Source organism: Phacochoerus africanus, chromosome 15 (assembly GCF_016906955.1).
Source record: "Phacochoerus africanus isolate WHEZ1 chromosome 15, ROS_Pafr_v1, whole genome shotgun sequence".
Taxonomy (NCBI): domain Eukaryota; kingdom Metazoa; phylum Chordata; class Mammalia; order Artiodactyla; family Suidae; genus Phacochoerus; species Phacochoerus africanus.
Window position 1 is genome coordinate 42,051,764 of NC_062558.1, and position 21,948 is coordinate 42,073,711.

General features: G+C 47.1%; 1 protein-coding gene across 1 annotated transcript; it reads right to left on the reverse strand.

The window, feature by feature from the left end:
• Positions 1 to 3,613: 3,613 nt before the first annotated feature.
• On the reverse strand, positions 3,614 to 21,287 carry DAO (D-amino acid oxidase). Its single transcript, XM_047760680.1, has 11 exons — positions 21,197 to 21,287; positions 16,026 to 16,228; positions 14,813 to 14,927; positions 12,919 to 12,995; positions 12,208 to 12,273; positions 10,650 to 10,704; positions 9,104 to 9,208; positions 8,081 to 8,163; positions 5,745 to 5,862; positions 5,006 to 5,104; positions 3,614 to 4,121 (listed from the first exon to the last, which is right to left on the reverse strand). Exons 2-11 carry the CDS (start codon positions 16,217 to 16,219, stop codon positions 3,990 to 3,992), a joined length of 1,044 nt encoding a protein of 347 aa, XP_047616636.1. The 5' UTR covers positions 16,220 to 16,228; positions 21,197 to 21,287; the 3' UTR covers positions 3,614 to 3,989.
• Between the last annotated feature and the right edge of the window lie 661 nt (positions 21,288 to 21,948).

Here is a 21,948-nt window from a genome sequence, read left to right on the forward strand (position 1 = left end):
TTCATCTGCAGGCCAGGTTTGGTTGATGGGTGACCAGTTTGCAGCCTCTGAAAAGCTAGAAAGATCTTGGAAATAAAAAGGAACGGGGACTTGGAGAGCCACCGGGGCCTGAGGTGGCCCCCTCTCTGGATCTGTGGCCCCAGTTTCTGTCCCTCTCTGCAGGCCAGTTTCCTTCTTCCCGTGGCTGCTGCATGTGCCCAACCACACGTCTGGCTTCCGCTCACCAGGGCTCAGCTCTGCAAACATATCTGAATCAGCTGCTCAATGTCCACTTCCAGAGTCTCAGGAGAGGAAGCTGATTGGCCCAGTTCAGTGTTGGTTCAATCCTGGTCCCAATAGGTTCGGGCAGGGAGAGGTGGGGTCAAGAGGTGTGCCCATGGCGGCTTTGGCCATGACCGTTACTGGTATGCCTGGAACCCCCCACAACACACAGGTAACTCTCAAGTCTGTTCCTTGTGGCTCTCTATTACGGGTCACGTCATGGTATGGGGTTGGTATACAAGGAATATCCACCATGTATCTGGAGTGATAGTCAACACTGAGGATGCAAAAAAGAATTAAGGAGTTCCCGTCGTGGTGCAGTGGTTAACGAATCCGACTAGGAACCATGAGGTTGTGGGTTTGGTCCCTGGCCTTGCTCAGTGGGTTAACGATCTGGCGTTGCCGTGAGCTGTGGTGTAGGTTGCAGACGCGGCTCGGATCCCGCGTTGCTGTGGCTCTGGCGTAGGCCAGTGGCTACAGCTCTGATGCGACCCCTAGCCTGGGAACCTCCATATGCCGTGGGAGTGGCCCAAAGAAATAGCAAAAAGACAAAAAAAAAAAAATTAAGACATGGTCCTCACAGTGCAATGGAGGAAACACAGATCATGAGAACACAGTGTGTTACAGGTGCTAATGGACAGATGCAGAGTGTTGTGGGCGGCACACAGGTTGCCATCCCCACACTCTAGAACATTTTGAAGCCCACTCAAAGATTTGGTGTTTGTGGTCAGACTTAGTCACTGTTGGTACTTTACTGTACTCTGAATCCTTGACAATTTAACATCTAGATACATTATGTATTATCATTGTCTATTAATCAAGAATATTTGAGGAGTTCCTGCCGTGACGCAGTGGGTTAAGAATCTGACTACAGTGGCTTGGGTCACTGCAGAGGCACAGGTTTGATGCCTGGCCTGGTGCAATGGCTTAAAGGATCTGGTGTTGCTATAGCTGCAGTGTAGGTCACAGCTGTGGCTCAGATTCAGCCCCTGGCCTAGGAACTTCCAAATGCTGTGGGTGCAGCCATAACAAAAAAAAATGTTTGATGATAGGAGTTCCCAATATAGCACAGTGGGTTAAAGGATCTGGCATTGTCTTTGCAGTGGTTTGTGTCACTGCTGAGGCATGGGTTTGATCCCCAGCCCAGGAACTTCCATATGCTGTGAGTGCAACAAAAAAAAAAAAAAAAAAGATATTTCATGATGAACCACTTCATATACCCCTACCCCCACCAGGCCAAAGAACAGAGCACTTCCTAAATTCATCAATAAGAACACAATTCTACTCACAATTGCATCAAAAAAACTAAAACACTTAGGAATAAATTTAACAGGTATGCAAGACTTAAGCAAACTACAAAACATGACTGCATAATCAAAGATGTAAATAAATGGAAGAGACAGCCTATGACTATGGATCAGCAGACTTAAAATTGTTAAGGTATCAACCAGTACACCCTCAAATTACTCTTATCAATTTAACACAATCCCTATCAAAATCCCACCTGGCTTTTTTGGGCAGGAATTGGCAAGCTGATTGTAAGATGCAAAGGACCAGAATAGCCAAGAAAAATTGAAAAAGAAGAATTTAAAAAAAGAAAAAGAAAGTTGGAGGACTCACACATCCTGATTTTAAAACTTGCTATGAAACTACAAGTAATCAAGAAAGTGTGGTACTAGCATAAGGATCAAAATGCAGATGAAGAGAATGGAATTGAGAGTCCAAAAATAAACCCATACATTTATGACCAATTGATTTCTTTGACTGAAGTGCCAAAACAATTTAATGAGGAAAGATAAACATTTGTAAACTCAGCAAGAAGCCACAAAGTCATTAAAAACACAGTTGAAGATCACCTTTAGGGAGGGAGCAGGAATGTTAGGTGAAGGAATGTGAGGAAATCAAGCCAAATGTCCTACTTTGCTTTGTGGGTTGCAGAATTTCCCCCTTGCTCCTTCTATCCTAAATTGTGGGGCAGCATCAAGAGGAAGCCATATTTGCAAAGAAGTCCTCACCATTTACGCAAAGGAGTGTCACTTTGGGTCTGTCTGAGATTTTCCTGGCCCCATATATTTTTGTGAGTGCACTGTGTTCTGTACCCTAGAGAGTTCCTGCTGACAACTAGCCTTGACTGGTAGGGGTCGCTCTCCAGGGGAGTTTTAGGGTGGGTAATCACTTTGGCCAAAAACTAAATGTTGTGTCTACTCCCAGCAGCAGCAAGTCTTCAGAAAGGCCCCCAGTCTTGGCCCAAAGCTAGCTGTGAGGAGGAGAGATCTGGTTTCTTGCCAGATTGCCGAAAGAGATGGGGAGGAGACCAACCGATTCCTTCATAACTTTGTTTTGAGTCCCCAACCTGGGATTCCGAGCTGCGTGGTGGTTGAAAGTGAGGCACTGGAATCGTATAATTTTTGGCCCTGAATCTCCATTCTACCCCTTCCCCTCCCTGCCCCCCTGTTGACCTTGGATTGCCTCTCTCCACCCTACTCTTTTCACCTATGAAATGGGAATAAGAGCAACTCTTAGGGGGTGGGGGTTCTCTATAAGGATTAAATGAGTCATGTGTGCAAGAGTTTAGCACTGGTACCCAATTAGAATGCAACCAAATATAGCTAGAATAAGAATTATAATAACTTAGTGTTATTAGTATTATTAGGTCAGGAACTCCAAGATCTTGGCTCTTTCACTCTACTTCCCTTAGGGTCAACCAAAATCATGGCAGATGCTTTATGAAGAGCCCATCAGGGGAAGTGACAGAGAAAGGAAACTGACTTGGACATAGATGGTACAAGTCAAGCAAGACCTCTTTACAGTGCCTAGGGCGCCCTTGGTCCCAGATGCTCTGGTCTTTCACAAAAACCTCAGGCCAATGAAAATTCAGCCTTAGAGGCTGAGGCAGATCATGAAGGATGAAGATGCTAAGGGGCCTTCTGGGCTCACTCAAAGCTTTCCAAAACATCTGGAAGTCTGTTTGCCATCTCAGAGGGTGCCAGCTAGAAGGTGAGGGAGACCCAAGCATGAAGCATGCTTGGTGACTTTAATTCTCTATGAAGTTTCCCTGTGGGATCACCTCTCCTGTGGGCCCTCCTCAAGGGTTACATGGTGCCCATGGCGCCACCCAGTGGGAAGCTGATGCCATTGATAATCCTGGATGTGGGACAGGTGGCCCCCGTTGCGAGTTCAGTGACTTGCCTCTTCTGTCTCCTCCACCCTCCAGCTCCACCTATAACTTCCTGCCATGGAATCTGTTCCAGTGTTCCATAAAGTGTGTTCTGTGGTGCTCTGGGACAAAAGTTTCCATAGCCAGATAGGTTTAGGAAAACTGGACCAAATGACATCAGTTCGATGTCTTAGCTGTGGGACTTTTCAGAACTTTTAATGTGTTAGCGTGATTTCTCATGAGGTTACTTAACTTCATCCATCCCCAATTTTCTGCTCACCACTGGGATTTTCTGAGCTTTCCTTCTTTCTGCAGACTTGTGGGATAAGAGCCTCCAGCTGTTCTTTGTAATGTCAGGCCCACGATGGTGGAAAGACTTCAGCCATCAGAGGGGCCCCAGGTAGGGTTGGACTTGCCTCCAGGAACTGATCTCATGGTTTCCTCTCACCTCGTGCTTCTTGCAGAAAGGAGCCAGGGGTGGAGGAGGGGGAACGGGAATCAATGGAGCACATTGAGTAGTTGGCTGAGGGGAGCAGGGAGTTTTGTGGGGAGGCGGTGGTCACTGATGTCTTCAGAGGTGGGATGGTGGCATTGTGAGCAAATTCCTTTCTTCCAGGACTTTCCCAAAGAGCTTGGCCACCTCCAGGGCACAGCCCCAGTGGATGGTGAGCCCATAGCCTCCATGGCCATAGTTGTGGATGACCTGGAAGAGGTAAGATAGAAGGTCTGGGTCTGCCCTGGAAAATTCAGGAGCCTTCTGAAGAATCCTGGGCCAAGCCTGATGGTACCAGAGCTCCTCTTGGTACCCTGGTGGGATGGTGGGGGCCCCAGGAAGAGCAGTCAGGGGGAGCTTACAGGGGAGCTCGGGGTCAACACCCTAGACTCCTGCTTCGGAGATAGACATGTTTTAAGCACTCATCACAGTAAAAGTCGTAGAATCATCTAGAACTTGATGTTAGAGAGCCCCACTCCCCCATCAAATTATTTGAAATTCCCTAAATCACCTTTCTGCTTCCCATCCCACTCTGGAGGGCTGAACCTCCTGTGTTAATAGACTCTTTTACCCACCTTGGGAGAAAATCAGTGGTGACCTGTACATAACCTTGAGCAGGTCTTTTACCATTGCTGAACCTTCGTTTCCCCATTTATTTTTATTTTTATTTGTTTATTTATTTATTTATTTATTTATTTATTTATTTATTTATTTATTGTCTTTTGTCTTTTTAGGGCCTCACCCGCAGCATATGGAGTTTCCCAGGCTAGGAGTCCAATCAGAGCTGCAGCTGCCAGCCTACATCACAGCCACAGCAATGCCAGATCCGAGCTGAGTCTGCGACCTACAGCACAGCTCACTACAACGCCAGATCCCTAACCCACTGAGCAAGGCCAGGGATTGAACCCGCAACCTCATGGTTTCTAGTTGGATTTGTTTCTGCTGTGCCATGACGTGAACTCTTGTTTCCCCATTTATAGAGGGGGGGATATTAGCCACCAGGACCCTTGCCTGAGGTCAGGCATGACTGTTCCTGGAAATAACACTCTTAGAAGTGGTGGAAGTGCATCCCTTTTCTTGCCAGGAGAGTATACCTCTGTGTTTGAAGATCCAAAGCGAAGCTGTTCTCTTTCTAGCCGAACCTGGGGGCGTACTGGCCGGAAGCCAGTATATTCACCAACAATTTTTGCATCCTGGAAAGAAAAGTGTTAGTAATTCATCTCTGGATTATTTTTTTTTTCTGATGCCATTTTTCAGTGATAGAGTGAGCATTTAGAATCTCATTACCATCACCACCACCGCCATCAATTTTATTCATTACCGTACAATCATCACCACCTTTATTGACCACCAATATCATTACTGTCACTACTCCCACCAGTGCTATCAACTGCCTCATCTTTATCAGCCATCAGAACCACCAGCCACCACCCTAACAGCTCCTCATCACCATCATTTTCACCACCTCAGCATTTTTCACACCATCAATACCAACCACTACTTCCATCCCCACCCTCACCACCATCACTGTTGTCACCAGCACTAGCAGGCAAATGTGAAAACTAAGATTTCTGCAACGAATACATCTGTTCCTTGTGAAGACAGACTAAGGTGATTTGGGGCTATCACCTTAAGAGAGAACAACTCTTAGCCAGGGCCAGATAGGTTTCATCAGCCCCCAGTAGGACTTCCCTGTACATGGTCAAATTTGGGTATATTCCACAGTCCCTTTTTGGAATTATTTTGCTCACTTATCCCAGTCATGGCATCTTCCCATCCTCAAGTGTCCTTATGATCAAGCTGCTAGGACCCTGGTTCCTTTCCCCACCTTACCTTCAGTGTGGGCTCCAGTCTGCAGCAGCCTTCCCAGATGGTGTTGTGGTCCTGGATATTATTTATCTCATTCCAGTTCCCCACCTGGAAGGTGCCTCCAAGTGTCACTGCCTGCAGCCTAGATCAAAGTGAGCAGGATGAAGGATGAAGGAAAACACAGCCTTTGAAATGAAGAGGGGGCCAACGCCATGCTCACCCTTACCACCCTGGCTACCTAAATCACCACTACCATCAATATTATCATCCTCATTCATAATGCTGTCAGGAGTTCCCTTCGTGGCTCAGCGGTTAATGAACCCAACCAGGATCCATGAGGATGCAGGTTTGATCCCTGGCCTCACTCAGTGGGTTAAGGATCTGGCCTTGCCGTGAGCTGTGGTGTAGACTGAAGATGTGGCTTGGATCCTGAGTTGGCTGTGGCTGTGGTGTAGACTGGCAGCTGTAACTCCAATTGGACCCCTAGTCTGGGAGCTTCCATATGCTGCAGGTGTGGCCCTAAAAAGCAAAATAATAATAAGAAGAAGAATCCATCAACATCTCTGCAATTGCTGTAGTCATCACCATCAACCACCACCTCCACTATCCCCATTAACATCACTGTCGGCATTGTCACCCCTTCTAATATACAGCATGGTAATGATAGTTAACAATACTGTATTATATACCTTGTACTTTAAAGTTTCTAAGAGGGTAGATCTTAAATGTTCTCACCACAAACACACAAAAACTGTAATTACGTGAAGTGGTGGGTGTGTTAATGAGCCTCACTGTGGTAATCATTTCATAATATATACATATATCAAATCATCATGTTGCACATCTTAAATGTACACAATGTTATATGCCAATTATATCAATAAATCTGGGAAAAATACTGTCATCTCCATCAACAACATCATCTTCACTACTGCCTTCCTTGCTACCATTAATACGTTGTCACCATCAGCCCCATTCACATTTCTGCCACCACCATTAGCATCGCCATTAACACTGTCATCTCCACAACACCACTGGCATCGCCATTGAGACAGTCAGCACAGTCACACCATTAACATGGCCTTTGAGACGGTCATCTCTGCCACATTATTAAAAGTCATCATTGGAGTTTCCGTCGTGGCTCAGTGGTTAACGAACCCAACTAGGATCCATGAGGACACGGGTTCGATCCCTGGCCTTGCTCAGTGGGTTAAGGATCCAGCGATGCCGTGATCTGTGATGTAGGTCGCAGATGCGGCTCAGATCTCGCATTGCTGTGGCTGTGGCTGGCAGCTACAGATCCAATTCTACCTCTAGCCTGGGAACCTCCATATGCCACAGGTGTGGCCCTAAAAAGACAAAAAACAAAAAAGGTCATCATCTATATTGTCATCTCCATCAGCAACAACTACCACTCCCAACTCCCAATCCCCACCATCATCAACACTGATCTCCTGATTTATAACAATGCTATCTCTACTGCCACCATTTCTCTAGCACCAGTATTATCATCATCAGCCCCGCCCATTATTAATTCCATTATTGCCATTCAAAACACTGCTGGGGTCACTGCTATCACATCTACTCCCTTTGTCTCTAGCATCACTTATATTATCATCCCAAAGTCTGTTCAAGATAGAGCCCAGCTAAAGCTCAGTCCTGCCTCCCCAGAAGTTTAATGGCTCAACTTCACTTAAAAACATTGTAGATAGGAGTTCCCGTCGTGGCGCAGTGGTTAACGAATCCGACTAGGAACCATGAGGTTGCGGGTTCGGTCCCTGCCCTTGCTCAGTGGGTTAACGATCCGGCATTGCCGTGAGCTGTGGTGAAGGTTGCAGACGCGGCTCGGATCCCGCGTTGCTGTGGCTCTGGCGTAGGCCGGTGGCTACAGCTCTGATTCAACCCCTAGCCTGGGAACCTCCATATGCCACGGGAGCGGCCCAAGAAATAGCAACAACAACAACAACAACAACAACAACAACAAATTGTAGATAAAGGAATTCCCATACTGGCCCAGCAGAAACAAATCTGAGTAGTATCCATGAAGATATGGATTTGATCCCTGGCCTCAATCAGTGGGTTAAGGATCTGGCATTGTCCTGAGCTGTGGTGTAAATTGCAGACTTGGCTCGGATCTGGCATTGCTCTGGCTGTGGCATAGGCTGGCAGCTGTAGCTCTGATTCGACTCCTAACCTGGGAACCTCTATATGCTGTGAGTGCAGCCCTAGGAAAAAAAACCCAAAAAATTGTAGATAACAACCTGAAAAAACTAAGCAAGAGGCCTGGTGTTGTCAGCAGGGGCATAAAGAGGGCAGGGGCAGGAAGGTGCCCTCTCTTCTCTAGGATGTCAGATTTTTACCCTGGAATGATGTATGGAGAGTTGTAGATGCCTCTCTCTAGGTCATGGGTGATAATGAAGTTCTTCAGCCAAGGGGCATCCACCTGTTTATTGAAAACAGAGAAGTCTCATCAGGAGAGTTAGATCAGGGTTTTCCCTTCCCCTGTGTGCCCCCCCACCGCCCCACCCCAAGGACCAGACCTTCTGACAAGAGTGGCAAAGCTGATTCCTTAGCCCTCCCATGACTCCTCTGTCCCAAGTCTGCACCTGTCTTCTTGATTTTTCAGGAAGAGCTGTCCTGATCGAAAGCCACCCCTGGTCCCCAAAGCATGACACATTCTTACCTACAGAAAAGCCCAGCACATGTGTATAGACAAATACACCTCAGCCCACCTCAGGAATACACATACACCTGTGAATGCACTTGTGTACATTCATGTGGGCACAAACATGCACACATACCCACAAACAGGCATGCACATGTACACAGTGAGAGGTGGGTGTAGAACAATGCTCACATACCCAGGCTCTTCAACTAGGTTGCCTGGGTTCTAATTAATCCCTGTTCCACCCCTTACTATGCTATGAACTTGTGCATGTTCCTTAATTCCTCCATGCCTCCGTTTCCCCATCTGTAACATGGTAATGGTGATGTGATGGTACCCATCTCAAAGGATTGCAGGAACAATCAAATTAATTAACACAATGAAGTGCTCAGTCCTGTGTCTGGCACTTACTAGACACTCCATAACCATGGACTCTTTTTATTATGATACAGGCCTGTGCTGCTCCCACATAGAGACAAACACACAAACACAGATGCTTTATTATTAGGAAGAACCCCACCCAAAAAAAGGGTATATTTGGAACGGTCATGTTGGTTCTTGTTTCCTTAACATGTCAATGCCCTGAAGACCGGGGCAGGGTGGGTGTGGAGGTGTTTCCTCTGACAGATGTCCCCGACTCATCCTCTATGTTTGGAGATGAAATAAGCATGCAGAAGCAGTCTATCAACAAAAGCTCACCCCTCCCCTTCAGACTCACCTTAATGATCTGCCCCCGGCCTGGCTGCAGCAGGGGATCCGGTTGCAGCACCCCAGCCCACACCCCAGTGCAGTTGATAATCACATCAGCGCCACCTCTTGCCACCTGGTAGCAACCAACAGGGCAGGTAAGATAGGAGTGGAGAGAACCCTGGTATCTCTTGCCCCCTCCCACTCTGCAGCTCTCTGCTCCCTGTGGAACAGCCAGGAGGGGGTTCAAGGAGCAATCCATGGCTCTGCCTCCAAGCCCTGCTCTTCAATTTCCCCACTGAGTGATCTAAGGTTCAGCTGCCTTAGCTGTAAAATAGGGTTCCTAGGGAGTTCCCGTCGTGGCTCAGGGGAAACAAATCAGATTAGTATCTATGAAGACTCAGGTTCGATCCTTGGCCTTGCTCAGTGGGTTAAGGATCCGGCGTTGCCATGAGCTGTGGTGTAGCTCACAGATGCAGCTCAGATCCCAAGTTGCTGTGGCTGTGGCTGTGGTGTAGGCTGGCAGCTGCAGTCCAATTCCACCCCCAGCCTGGGAACTTCCATATGCCTCAGTGTGGCCATGAAAAGCAAAAATAAAATAAAATAATAAAATAGGGTTGGTAATACGTGTTCATAGGGTGTTGTGAGGCCCCAGTGTGACCCTGCCTATGCAAGTGTTTGGAAAGGAGTGCAGTGGAAGGGGGAAATCTTGAACCTTCCAGAAGAAGTCAGAAAGGATGCAGATAGTTTGCTCCCTCCTTGTGACTTCTTTTTATTTCATTCTCTTGCCTTCTACTCTGCTGAGACATCTGCAGAAGGCACGATTAAAGTCCTTAACTCCATGCATTGTACGTGATGTTCCTCAGCTCAAGGATGTAGCACTGTGGGTACCAAACTCTGAGCCGAGCCCCAGTGACTCCCCTCACAGGTCAGTCCGGGGGATACACTGCTGTTGTTCATGAGCCAGTGTTTGCCACACTGGACCGTGAGGCCCTTGGGATGGAGAGCTGTGTCTAAGTCAAGTATATATTCCAAGTTGCTCACCAGGGCTTGACCTAGAACAGATGCTCATATATGTTAATGGTGCAGGCACCAAGAGTTTTCCATGTACCTAGCACTATTCGGGGTGCTGGGGTTGAGTGAAGTCAAACAGCAAAGCTCCTGGTACATAGCCAAGGCCTGATGATGGTAGCTGCTACTATCTTTCTTATTGATGGTGATGTCAGTTTGGAGTAAGTCTTTGTAGGAATGGGGATGTTGACTTTGATGTTGGTAAGAAGCAACCAAGTGTCTGGAACTTGAGGGTGGGGGGCAGCTCTCTGGCCCTAAAACCCACTGAGGCTCAGTTATAGATTAGTCCCTAATGGCCACCATGATCCCACTGTCCATCTGCTCCTGCCACCAACATCAAGGCAGAACACCTGACTCCTTCTGAGATTAAAAATAGGTCTAGAGTCTGGGACATTCCTCAAAGGGACCCTGGGAGCCTGAGAAGGGGCCCTCAACCCTGCAATAGGAAGCAAAGGCCCCCCTTCTTCTCTCTCCCACATCCAGCCCCTTGCAGTCCTTTGGCTTACCTCCTCAAAAGATTCCACCTTCCGCAGGAAGAATTTCACTCCCCTCTCAGTTAACCTGTGATGATCAAACAAACAAAAATTCTTGTATTCAGGTCTCTGTCCCATGCCTCCCTCGTTGGGTAGATAAAGAAAGGAGAAGGGCCTTGCGGAAGGTCATACAGAGTTCATGATGAGATTGGGACTTAAACCCAGGCCTCTTATGATCACCACACTGCTTTGTATTATCAAAGGGGATGAGATGCAGGGTGGAGGAGGGGCAGAGTTGGACCGAAGCCAAAAGCTCCTTTGTCCAAAGCAGAGTATGAGGAAAGAGGTGGGCTGGGGGTACCCACCTCTCCTCCTAAATTTCACAAAGGAAAAATATATGTCTTCATTTGGAATATAGAAGAAACACTGAAAGACTAGGAAGTAAACCATATGTAAGCTGAAGCATAACCTCAAAATTATTTTATCCACATGGTTTCCTCGAGAAAGAAAAAATGGGAGTATTCTTTCCTGGAAGAGGCTGGACAGGAGTCATAAGTGTCCAAAGATTAGGAGGAATAACTGTGTTTTAATGCAGTGATTTCCAAACCTGGCCGATAATTAAAATCACTCAGGGAACTTCTTAAAATACAAATTTCTGAGCACCCCAGAGAATCTGATTCAGTAGATATAAAGTGGGGTCCTGAAATCTGCTTTTAAAAACCTCCCCAAGTCATTTGATAAAAGTCACCATCCATTCCAGATTTTTTAAATTCTAATATTTCAGAAATGTATGGGAATTCCCATAATGGCACAAGGAGTTCCCATTGTGGTGCAGCAGAAACGAATTGACTAGGAACCATGAGGTTGCAGGTTTGATCCCTGGCCTCGCTCAGTGGGTTAAGGATCCATCGTTGCCATGAGCTATGGTGTGGGTTGCAGACATGGCTCAGATCCTGCAGGTGTAGCTCGGCTTTGATCCTAGCCTGAGAACATCCATATGCCATGGGTGTGGCCCTAAAAAGAAAAATAAATAAATAAATAACAACAACAACAAAAAGAAATACATGGAGTCTTAATATGAATATATGTGAATATAATTACAAATGTATCTCTCAAGCTAATATTTGCTAATTTTAAAACTATAAGATTCCTATCAACATAAGGAACAAGACAGGGACATCCCATCCACTATCATCTGTGTTAGTTAATGTTGTTCTGGAAGTACTGGCCACAGCAGTTAGACAAGAAAAAAAAAGTGCAAAAGTGAGAGCCAACTTGTGTTTTTTAGATGATGTAAATATATCTGGAAAACTTAAGAGAACCTATTAAAACTATACACCAACATCACAGGTTTTAGTGAGACTGATAATAAACATCACATGTAAAAACTTCTCAGGTGATTCCGACCAGGTGTGGAAACCACTGCCTTAACGCGCAGAGGTGGTCAGGACCAAGGATAGCTCCCACCAAACTCAAAGATTTTCTTCTACATTTGGGGTTGGTTAATACAAAGACAAATCCCATAAACCATCATCCACTACAACCCAGGTCCCCGGGAGTACCTTCTTCAAAGTGAAGCTGAAAATCTTACCTTTCTGTCAGCCACTGTAGGTACTTCCTTCCCTCCAGAATCAGGGATGTGTTGAACCAGCCATATCTAGAGTCATAGAAGGCAAAAGGTGGGAATAAATGATCAGAATCAAAGCTATATTTGAAGGCTATCAAACGGATGTGGAAGCTGTCACATTCTTTGGGCCCTCCAAAGGGTAGAGCAAGGACCACTGGGTGACATTAAAGGGGAAGTGGTTTTCAGCTCAAAGGAAATATTTTCTATCAGACAAAGCCATCCCTGACATTGGGGTGTGCAAGTAGAGACTGATGTGCATCCGTAGAGGGGATTCAGACATGGGGTGAGATGAGGAGAGGGCCAGAGAGGCATCAGGCTCTAGAGAAAAGAATAGAGGGGTTTTGACAGGGTTGAAATCCCATTCTGGTCACTTGGCTGTGTGACCTCTGGGAGGTGACTTGGCCTCTCTGAAGTTCAGTTTCCTCATCTACAAAATGGGATAGTGGTATGGAACCTTTGGGCTTGAGATCTGTGATTCCATATCCCTTACATCCCAAGTCTAAGGAACAGTTTAGGTGGGTGGGATCTCTGAAAGAGCTGCCCAGAGCACTGGAAGACCAGGGTACCAGGCGCTCTAAGCCTGGGATGGAACTAGAAATTCGGTGCCTCCATCTTCTGGACAAGTCTATCTGAACGGTGGGGCTTCAGCCCTTTCACCTGTGACTATAACCTTACCTATAATCAGGAAACATGTCCAGTTCTCTGGGAGTCAGCTTTCGGAATCCCAGGACCATGTCTTTCCAGTAAGGGTCCTTTAGAGGGAGGAGAGAAGAAGGCACGGGGATGGATGAAAATCAATAAGAATGATAATAAGAAAAACTTACATAATGTTTATTATCTGGAAATTGCTGTTCCAGGCACTTTACTTATACCAATCCCTTCAATCTTGACAACAATGCAATGAAGTAGATACTTTTTTTTTTTTGGCTTTCCAGGGCCGCACCTGCAGCATAGGTAGGTTCCCAGGCTAGAGGTTGAATCGGAGCTGTAGCTGCTAGCCTATGCCACAGCTCACAGCAATGCTGATTCTTAACCCACTGAGCAAGGCCAGGGATTGAACCTGCATCCTCATGGATGCTAGTCAGATTCGTTTCCACTGAGCCACGACAGGAACTCCATATTTTTATTCCCCTTTTACAGGTGGGCCCATTGAGGCTCAGAGAGGTTAAATAATTTGTCTAAGGTCACGTAGCTAGTAAATGGTGGAGCTGAGATTTGAACCCATATAGTATGGCTGCAGAGTCCATGTTCTTAATCATGATGTTATATATTAAGAATAAGGCTGGAGTTCTCATCTTGGCTCAGGTGTTAGAGAACCTGACTAGTATCCATGAGGATGCAGGTTCAATCCCTGGCTTTTCTCAGTGGGTTAAGGATCTGGCATTGCCATGAGCTATGGTGTAGGTTGAAGATGCTGCTCGGATCCCACGTCAGTGTGGCTGTGGCATAGGCTGGCAGCTGCAGCTCCAATTTGACCCCTAGCCTAGGAACCTCCATATGCTGTGGGTGTGGTCCTAAAAAATGACAAAAGACAAAGAAAAAAAAAGGAATAAGGCTGAGGATGAGTGATAGGGTAAGATTATAATTAGGGGGATTAAAAAGGGGGCAGCAGTGAAGGTCACCAAGGGATGAAAATGTGAGGTAGCTGAGTGGACGATCAGGCAACCTCAGGGGAGATTTTGGCCTCACCATGGACCACATTGAATTCTCTGAGACTCAGTTTTCTTATCTGTATAATGAGTCATAATCACTCTTGGAAGGTAACAGATAATGAAAGTAATGCCCTTAGCACAGTGCTAAACATTGACTTAACCTTGGGGCCTGGCATGGGATCTGGGCACCCAGCCAGACCACCCTCTCCAAACATTCCCCACGACTGTGCTTTTCATAACACATTGGGCAGCATGTGGTCACCGACAGCCTGGATTCAAATTCCAGCTCTGCTTTAAGTAACTTTGTGAGTTCAAGTAAAGTTACTCCATTTCTCTGAGCCTCTGCAAAAGGAGGATGGTGATAATGCTTGCTCCCTGGTAAATATGAGAATTGAACGAGTCTCTAGTTGTAAAGTGGTTAGGACAGGGCTTGGCACACAGCAGGTAGTTTATAAGTCTGTACCAGAGTAAGTGTTTTAGTCCATATGGATGGAAAGTCCTGAAACAGGAAATCTTTGGGCTTCAGCATCAAGTTCCCACCACTCCAGGAAGAGTCTGAATTTTACCCATACCACTCAAGGGAGGGCTAGTTCCCCTGGATCATCAGATTCTTTGATCTCTGCCAATTTAATAACAAAATTGAAAACAAAAATAACTATTTTTGGCCATGGCCACAGCAGGCAGAATTTCCCAAGCCAGGGACTGAATCCACACTGGAGCAGTGACAACACCGGATTCTTAACCCCCTGAGCCACCAGGTAACTCCAAAAAAACAAAAATAATTTTTAGATCAAAAATAGAATTTAAAGTAAACTTGTCTTGAATGCAGGAGTTTTTGCCTGAGAGGTTCAAAGTACTTCCCAGACTCCCTGGACTGTGAAAAGCCTCTGCCCCATGGTCAAGGACTTCTCACTCACCGGAACAGCTTCACGGAAGAGGTTGTAGCCTGAGACTGGGGTCAGACCCATGTTTGCAGCATTGGGAGAACCGATGTGGCTCAGGAGATAGTTGAAGGTCTGTTGGTTCCAGTTCCTGGAAGGATCCCCCACAGTCTTGATCACCTAATAGCCTGAGCTAGACGAGAAAGCTCCAGGGGATGGCTTGCATGGTCAGCCAAGGGAAAGCTTGTGGGATGGGTCCAAATCCAGAAATCTACCTTACCCCAAATGCTACTGATCTCTTCCCATCCCACCCCACACCTGCAAACTTTCTAATATTTCCCCATTAGTAGGTAAAGAAGCAGGAGTACAAAGAATGTTCCATCACAAGCATTGGGAGCCCAACTCTGGCTTGAGATCATGCAGATGAGAGTTTAAATGAAAGTGCTGACCTGCTTTGGGGACTGTGAGCCCCGTGATTCAGGCTCACTCTGGACACCACCCACTGCACACGCCAGTGACAGACATCCCTTACTGCTTCCAACACCCCCTTACGGCTTTCTCCCCTCCTCCCCCCTCCTCTCCCTCTCCCCACCCACTCCACAGCTCAATAACATTTCCTAGACTCCCTTGCAGCTAGGTGTGCCATGTGGCTGCCATTCTGGCCAATGGACCCTAAAGACTCTGCCTACTGGTCCTTGTGCTGGCCCACGAGAATAGCAACCTTGGAAGCCATGGAGGAGGATGGCAGAGCCATGATATGGAAGAAGCCTGAGCCCCTGGATTGCCACCCACTGATCAGGAATATTGGTTTTGGAATTTATGGGCATGACAATGATAATGTTCCAGCCGTTATTCATCTGAGGCTTCCTTTGTTGAAGCAGCTGGTGGTTTCTAAAATAATGTAATGACCTCTGCAACTTCTTTGCTAGATCCAAACATCGATCCACCCACTTAGAGGTATTCTTGACTGATGGCTGTGTAACATCAACAGCCACCCAGATTAGAGGAAGCATGAAGACCAAGCCTTCATCTGTCTGGCACACATGGCTTCTCAGCTTTTTGGCCAAGAACAGGTAGAGAATCTCTCTGGCCCATATTAAGGACTTCAATAAATTGTATTGTCTTCACAGCATGTCAGGCCAGAGCCTCCTTGAAGGGTTGTTCTTGATGATTGGAACCCTGAGAAGGGACATCCTCTCTACAGACTCAGCCTCTCCAGCCCCAGGCACCCTCTGGGACCTTCACTCACGCCTCCTGTGGGTTGCTGGGCTCAGAGGTGTAGGGCTGCCAGAGGCCAGCAGCTACGTCAGTGGTGGTGAACGGGGTGAAGCGGTCTGCGTAGACCTTCACATCGAGGGGCCGCAGGACAGAGTGGTAGCGCTCGTGGATGCAGAGGGCAGTGGACAGCCCAATGACGCCTGCTCCAATCACCACCACGCGCATCGTGCCAGCCTGTGGAAAGGAGGGGTTGAGGTGTGCCATCACCACCATCACCTGGACCATCATCACCACCACTGCCGCCAGCCGCTGATGGCTTAGAAGATGCCAGACTCCACCCAGCCCTTTTTAGACCTGAGCCTCTCAGTGACCCTTACATGTGGGAAAATGGGCACACAAAGAGGCACAATAACTTGCCCAGGGTCACAAAGCCTTCTCTGGGGAGCTCCCTGAAAATCCTGGCAAAATTAAAAGGAGCAGAGTGCCTGGCCAGCTGTAGGCTGGGTAGTCTAGAGGTTAGGACACTGGGCTTCAAATCTTGGATCTCAGTTCTGCTGCCTGCTGGCCATTACCTTGGGTAAGATGCTTCTTGAGCCTCAAATTCTTTTGGAAAATGAGAAAATAACTCATGCCTCAGAGAGTAGATGGGAGTTTTCACAAGATGGCCGATGTACAAAGCTTACCACGGTGTCTAGTGCAAGAGAAGTGACTTACTGACATGCTTGGAGCACCTACTGTGTGCCCCCCTTGTTAAGCACTTCCCATGCATCATCTCATCTAAGTCTCCCAACATTCTTATGAGGGAGACTGGTGTTATTGCTCCCATTCTACAGATGAGGAAATGAAGGCTTAGAGAGGTGGAGTAACCTATCCAAGGTCACACAGTCAGTAAATGGTGCTGCTGGGATTTGATTTTAATTCAGGTAAACTCATACACACTTACTGCACACCTACTGTGTGCCAAGTTGGCAGCTAGCAGATGCAGCTGTGAGCATACTGGATGCAAGTTCTTGCCTCAGAACTCAGACCTTCTAGCGCATCCTTTCCAGGCCTGCCTCAGGGTGCTGGGCTGGCTGGGTCCTCGGAAGTTTAGAAGACCTAGCAGCTTTTGACCTTGAAACTGCTTGGGCCTGCACAGCAGGAAAATATTCTGCCGGTTCCTGCTGAGGCAGAACAAGGGGACTTTTTGTGCCCAGAAGGGCCAAATTCAACTTTCCCTCCTCTTTGCTCACAACTCTCCTCCCATAGACCTCGCCTCCTGGCAACTGCAGCGGTGGCCTTGAATGGCAGGACATTCTCAATATGGCCTAGTTTTGTAACGGGGAAAAGGGCTCCAGCCCACAAGAACTGGACTCTGTTGGGGTTTCAGCAGCCAAGTTGGAGATAAAAACCAAAAAACGGAGAAGCATCGTTCCTCTGGGCGATTCTCTTTCTGGCCACGAGCCTGGGCTTGGCTGCAGGGGCGGACCCTCTCCGGACCCCTCATCTTCTCCCCTATACTTTGCCTCAAGAGATGTAATCTGGAGTTCCCGTCATGGCTTAGCGGTGACAAATCCGATTAGCATCCATGAGGATGCGGGTTCGATCCCTGGCCTTGCTCGGTGGGTTAAGAATCCAGCATTTCCATGAGCTGTGGTGTAGATTGAAGATGTGGCTTGGATCCTGCATTGTTGTGGCTATGGTGTAGGCACGCATCTATAGCTCCAATTCCAGCCCTAGCCTAGGAACTTCCATATGCCATGGATGCAGCCCTAAAAAAACAAAAAAAAAGAGAGAGAGAGAGAGAGAGATGTAATCTTTTCAGCTGTAAAATAGTGTTCACCTGGGAGTTCCCTGGTGGCCTAGGGGTTAAGGGTCCAGCTTTGTCACTGTTGTGGCATGAGTTCGATCCCTAGCCCGGGAACTTCTTCAGGCTAATGGCATGGCCAAAAAAAACCTAAGGTTAACCCCCATCTCACAGGGTCATCTGACAATTAAATGATTAGCCTGGTGAAAGTTCCTGGGTCAGGGTCTGGACTCAACATGTAGTGCCTTCCTTCTGTCCCTCAGCACCTTGAAAATAACAACAGAAAGGATGCTGGATATGGAGGAGAGAGGAAGGAGAGCGTGTCAGACTTGGCTTCATTTTTAGCTGGCTGTGTGACCCTGGCCAAGTTACTTCTCCTCTCTGTTCTTTCGGCTCTGCATGATCTCTGGCTCTTTCACCAGTTTCATACACTGACACTAAGAAGGCAGGATTAGAGGGCTTTCCTGTATTTCAAATTCCCCATAATGAATCCAGGAGGTGGTGTGTCTTGGAGAGATGGCATGAAGAGCCCAGGCTGGGGGTCAGACAGACCCATGCTCACAGCCTGGCTCTGGCACATACCAGCTGTGTAACCTTGGGTAAGTCACTTCACCTGACTGGACAGGGAGAAAGAGATTTCAGACCAAAGCCGTCACATGGCATGTCTCCAAAAACAATACTAGACAGGCGTGACAAAGCCTCTGGTTAGGAGTCATGGTACGTACCCAAGAGAAGAGCATGGGGCTGTAGGGGAGGGGACCCAGAGAAACTGCTGGGTCCAACTAGCCAAGATAAAGAGGAACAAGTTACAGCATGTGGTTCAGTTTCTCCAATGTCTAACATTCTAAAGATGAGCAAAACAGCATCATGCAGAAGGGGAAACTGAGGCCCAGGGAAGAGGGGCCACACAGCCAAAGTCACATGTTTGTGATCCAAGGATCTGTAGAGTCTTGGGGTTGAAAAGTTTCCGGGAAAGAGAAGACCTGGCAATGGGGAAGTAATAATTGCAGCTTCTACAGGAAAGAGCATGAAAAAAAAAAAAAGGAGTTCCCGTCGTGGCTCAGTGGAAATGAATCTAACTAGCATCCATGAGGACCCAGGTTCGACCCCCGGCCTCGCTGGCCCAGTGGGTTAAGGATCCAGCATTGCCATGAGCTGTGGTGTAGGTCGCAGATGCAGCTTGGATCTGGTATTGCTGTGGCTGTGGCAGCTACAGCTCCACTTCGACCCCTAGCCTGGAAACCTCCATATACTGTGATTGTGGCCCTAAAAAGACACACACACAAAAAAAACAGTATGGAAATTCCTGAAAAAAAAATTGAACTGCCACATGATCCAGCAATCCCACTCCTGGGCATCTATCTGGAGAAAACCGTGGCTCCAGAAAAAAGATACATGTACCCCAATGTTCATTGCAGCACTATATACAACAGCCAAGACATGGAAGCAACCTACATGTCCATTGACAGAGGACTGGATAAAGAAGATATGGCACATGTATACAATGGAATATTACTTGGCCATAAAAAGGAATGAAGTAATGGCATTTGCAGCAACATGGATGGATCTAGAAATTATCATGCTAAGTAAATTTAGGCAGTGAGAGACAAACATCATATGCTAGTACTTATATGTAGAATCTAAAAAAGGATACAAATGAATTTATTTGCAGAACAGAAACAGACTCACGGACTCTGAAAAATGTGCAGTTACCAAAAGGGACAGGTTGGTGGGGGAGAGATGGACTTGAGATTTGGGATGGAAATGTTCTAAAATTAAGTTGTGGTGATGATTGTACAACTATAAATATAATAAAATTCACTGAATTAAAAAATACTTTCAGCTGCTAGCTTTTCAACTCTTCATATGTGTCACACATTTTTCGAGTCAAGTTCTTCCAGTAACTTGACATACATTATCTATTTTAATCTTCTAAAAACCCTCGAGTTATCATTATGTCCATTTTACAGATGAGACAACTGAGGCTCAGACATGAGCTGGTTAGAAGCAGAGCCCAGGCCGGCCTGATTCTCAAGGCTGTGTGCTTACCCACTGTGCTCTGTGGGCAAACCCCATGATGTGAAAAGAAATCAAGCAGGTGAAGAGAAACAGCTAAGACTTCATGATCCTGCATTGAAAAAAAACATTAAACATAAGGAGTGTAGGAGTTTTTAGTGTGTTGGTGATTGGCATAGAATTGAAAAGGAAATATGTATGCCCTAAGTCAATTATCTTAGTTAAGTGTTTGAATCTAATTTGATATTGATTATAGCAACTTTGGGTGTGTTCATGTGTGTATTAAAATGCAGTGTAAATATATAAGTTTCTGAGCAGAGTCAGCTGCCAGACTGTAGGATCTGAGGGACCCAGCCTTGGGGAAAATCATTCATGCATGTGAGTGATGAGCTCCTGGTCACCTTTACACACAGTCCTGTCTTTGTCCAACCCTTGTCTTGTTGTTGCTGTTTTTATTAGCATTGCAGTTTTCTGTTTTATGCCATTGCTTCAACCAAGCGTGCTTGGTCCATGCATTCAGGAAGATGCAAACAGCTGAGGTTATCACATTTGTGTGTGTGTGTGTCTGTGTGTCTGTGTGTAATTATAATGTCTACATATGCATGGAGCAGGAAGGGAATTTTGGCCGTCTGCCACTTGCCAGACACATGCAGATGCAGTACAGACATTTTCTTAATCCGCTCAACTACTCTAAGAGGTTCTATAGATGTGAGGTTCTGGGAGAGGAAGTCTCTCCCCCAAAGTCACACAGCCAGTATGGGCCAGCATTCTGATCTGGACCCGGTTCTACCTGAGTTTTCTGCATTGCACCGTAGAACTCTTTAGGCAGCCGGCAATAAATGGGCCACTGACACTTTCTGCTTACTTTTCGGTCTTGCATTTTTTTGCTTATAACCTCCCTTGTCCCTAGAAAGGAACTTAATGCCACTCATGCCTTGGATTGTTACACACACATCAAAAAAAAAAAAAAAAAAAAAAGAGGAAAGAATTGTTTAAAAAAAAAGATCAAGTCACAGGTGAGATATTGAAATGAGCCCCATATGGCTACCTTTTATGAAGTTTCAGAGTTTATCTTTAAAATGGAACAGATTCTATAAAACCTTGGCTACCAGCTCCCAGTCCCCCAAAAAATAATTACCATGTACTGCGAACTTGCTATATGCCCAGTTCTGTGCTAAGCCCTTTATAGTCATCACCTGTTTTAATAATCAGATTAAGCCTGTAAAAGGTTAGTTATGATGCCCATCTTCAAGGTGAGGAAACTGAGGCTTGGAGAGGTGAGAGTCCTTACCTGTGGTCCCTTCAATGTTGTCACCTGCGTCAGACTCTCACGTGAACTTTTTCTGTCGACACTGGGAGGACGCTCAGATCTGCTCCGCCATCACCCCCAACCCACTCACCTGGTGTGCCGAAATTCTGGAGAAAAGCAGCAGCTGCTGTGGGCACAGGGTCCTCTCTCCTGGAGGGAGGCTCCTGTTCTGGGGCGTCCTGTCCTCAGCCGGGACTGGAGCTCAGGGTCAAAGTCTGGAGTTACAGACAGGGCACAGCAGGGGGTGGGGCTGGGCACCGCGCTGCTCACAGGGGCTGGACTCAGGCCAGGCTGGGAGACCTCCCCTCCCCTCGCTCCAGTCCCTGAAAAGTTGCCTGACTTTTCTGGCTGATCCCAAGTCCCTGTGGACAGGCCTCCAGGGAGGGAGGGAGGGAGGATGGGGGTTCTTGGAGGGCTAATAGGCACAGGAAGGTCTGTCTCCCGGGCCAGCTGGAGGCGATCCTCTTTCTTCCTTCTTCCTTCTGCCACCCTGGGGGAGGAGGGGGTGGCTCCCTGAGCCTCTGTGAGTCTGGCCTTCGGGGAGACCAGAGGTGTAGGACAGGGGCTCCCCAGCCCAGCCAGCCAGCCTAATGCCGTTCTGGGATGCTAGGTGGCTAAGGCCAAGGAGAGACTCAGGGCAATGCCTGTTTGGACCATAAAGATATGTAGCTCTTGGGAGTTCCCGTCGTGGCTCAGTGGTTAACGAACCTGACTAGGAACCATGAGGTTGCAGGTTCGATCCCTGGCCTTGTTCAGTGGGTTAAGGATCTGGTGTTGCCGTGAGCTGTGGTGTAGATCGCAGACGAGGCTTGGATCCTGCATTACTGTGGCTCTGGCATAGGT

Excerpts from the sequence above, each read along its gene's own strand:
- DAO (XM_047760680.1), bottom strand. The coding sequence starts at position 16,219 with ATGCGCGTGGTGGTGATTGGAGCAGGCGTCATTGGGCTGTCCACTGCC. Across the intron at positions 14,928-16,025 it reads CCCAGCAACCCACAGGAGGC|GAACTGGAACCAACAGACCT; the intron begins GTGAGTGAAGGT and ends GGATCCTTCCAG. Across the intron at positions 12,274-12,918 it reads GACATGTTTCCTGATTATAG|ATATGGCTGGTTCAACACAT; the intron begins GTAAGGTTATAG and ends CTATGACTCTAG.